Source organism: Neospora caninum, chromosome Ia, assembly GCF_000208865.1.
Source record: "Neospora caninum Liverpool complete genome, chromosome Ia".
Taxonomy (NCBI): Eukaryota; Apicomplexa; class Conoidasida; order Eucoccidiorida; family Sarcocystidae; genus Neospora; species Neospora caninum.
In genome coordinates, this window is record NC_018385.1 from 468,462 (window position 1) to 470,617 (window position 2,156).

General features: G+C 51.3%; 1 protein-coding gene across 1 annotated transcript; it reads right to left on the reverse strand.

The window, feature by feature from the left end:
* Positions 1-526: 526 nt before the first annotated feature.
* On the reverse strand, positions 527-1,570 carry NCLIV_000580 (conserved hypothetical protein; the record flags this gene model as incomplete). Its single annotated transcript, XM_003879546.1, has 2 exons — positions 527-843; positions 1,453-1,570. 2 exons carry the CDS (start codon positions 1,568-1,570, stop codon positions 527-529), a joined length of 435 nt encoding a protein of 144 aa, XP_003879595.1.
* Positions 1,571-2,156: the final 586 nt, after the last annotated feature.

Sequence of the window (2,156 nt, forward strand, 5' to 3'; positions counted from 1 at the left end):
AGGATGTTGTCAATGATGAAGGCTACTAGGGGGGCTGTACACCGCAGCTCCACTGGCAACCCTATAGTATAGCCAACATTTGAAAGCCGTCCACCTTCATTTACCCAGTCGAGTATGAGCACAGGCGTAGTTGTTCTTGTTTGTTCTCCGACAACAGCGTGCAGAACTTCAGCAAGCGATGATACTGGACAATCTGGTCACCATCCGAGGCAGTTTGTATTTCATAACATGCGATCTTCTACGGCAATCTGACACATACTGCCGGGGCAGAAACCGATGAGAGGCCAAAGTAATTGGCGGCTATGTGTTTTGTACCAGGCAGCCGAAACAGCCTCACATAACCAGGGACGCTCATCTTTGACCATGAGTAATTGAATTAACAAGTCCGGTCACGTAAAAACACGGATTGCCATTCCCCGCTCATACAACTAATAAACGACAAACGAACTGCGCAGTTATTGACTCGTCCAGTACCCGCACCGAGTTACCGCCACATAATCCTTCACTTGCGTATCGACAAGCAGGACTATGAGCAGATCTTCCCATCATCAGAGGAGGCCAATTTTTTGTCTGCTGCAACCACATTGCGCGTATCCTGCGCTTCTGCCGTGGCCCTCTCAAATGCCGTGCCATCTACCGCCAGGTGTAGTCCACGACAGAGTCGCTGTAGGAGAATCGCGACGAACCGTACTCGGCACTCCTCAGATCGAAGTGAGTTCCACGTCGGCTGATGAAGGAACAGAATTTGAGAGTAACCAGCCAGCGCCAAGTGGGCCTCTTGCAATCTACTGCCTCCGACAGGTGCAAACGTGTTCGGAGCGCACTCGTTCGTCACCATGATGACTGCGAAACAGAAAAAACGCACATCATTGCCGTGAACATGGAGCACTGGCACCCACGGAAATAAACGTGTTTCACTGAAGCGCCCCCGCCATCAATATCTCGCCCGCTGAATGGCAAGCTGTCACTTCAAGCGTCACAACAGCCTCGAAATCAGGTATTGCCTACGGATCTCGTTGAACCAGCAAATGACGCAATGAGGGCGTTTCACGGATGAACTCTGGCGACCGTCAACAACCCTGAGGAAAGCTTCCCCAGTTATGGTGATTGTACGAGTCATCGGCATGCAATTGCTGTACCAGTATGCTGGGCGCCCCGCGACCGGAGCAGAATATCGAGCTCATACGGGGAGCCGGGAACCTGAACGAACGCCTTATGCTCCACACCCAAGCGTGTCAGCATCTCGGAGAGCTCGGCGACTTCACGCGGAAAAGGCGCTCCATATCCTCCCCGCTGCATACACCACGCTCGTAAACCTGTATCGGAAACAAACATCAACACGTGCACCTTCAGCGGGTCATGCCACGGTTTCAATACGCGTGTCTGAAGCAACAGATTTCCACTACTGATCTGCGACATATTTCCAAGATGCTGTTTGACAGCAAAACTTACCTTCAAAGACACACCGTTGTGGCATGTTGTAGTGAAGCCAAGGAAACTGCAACACCTGGGAGAGCCACAGCTGGAACACTCGGACTTTGTTTCGCTGCCACTCGGTCCCCTTGCCCATTTTGCGAAATACGAAAGACAGGAGATATGCGTGCCGACCTGGAAGTGGACACAGTGCAGAGGAAGAGCGCAAGATCGGCAACGATTGAGGCCGTATCAGCTTTTGTCGCAGTTGGTGCTATCAGTTCATTTGTACTTGACCACAACAACCTCAAATTGTTCTTCTTGCCGGATGATACCGACTGTCTACATCTCAGGGTCTACTTCGGGGGTTCACCGACGGTGTCAGTCTCGCCTCAACAACAAGCTGCACAGCTTACACACCTGCTACACAGTTTTGTATTCACGTACGAATAGACGGAGGACGTTCCAACGACGGATGTCGGAGATTAGAAAAAGTGTGTCTGCCTTTCACTGTTGCGTTCGTACGACCGTGGCTTCAATAGACCTGACGACATTTAGATACAGATGCTACCTACTTGTTGCACCTTCTACCGCCGCTAAAGCGAAGGTGACCTGCATGGCAGTCCGCTCAGAAATTTCATCAAGGTGTTGTTCCAAATAGGCCGCAGCAGCATCCATCAACTCGCTTTTGCTGTTCACGTCCTCGACAATACGTAGGTGACCGGAAGTAATTTCCGCTGTCG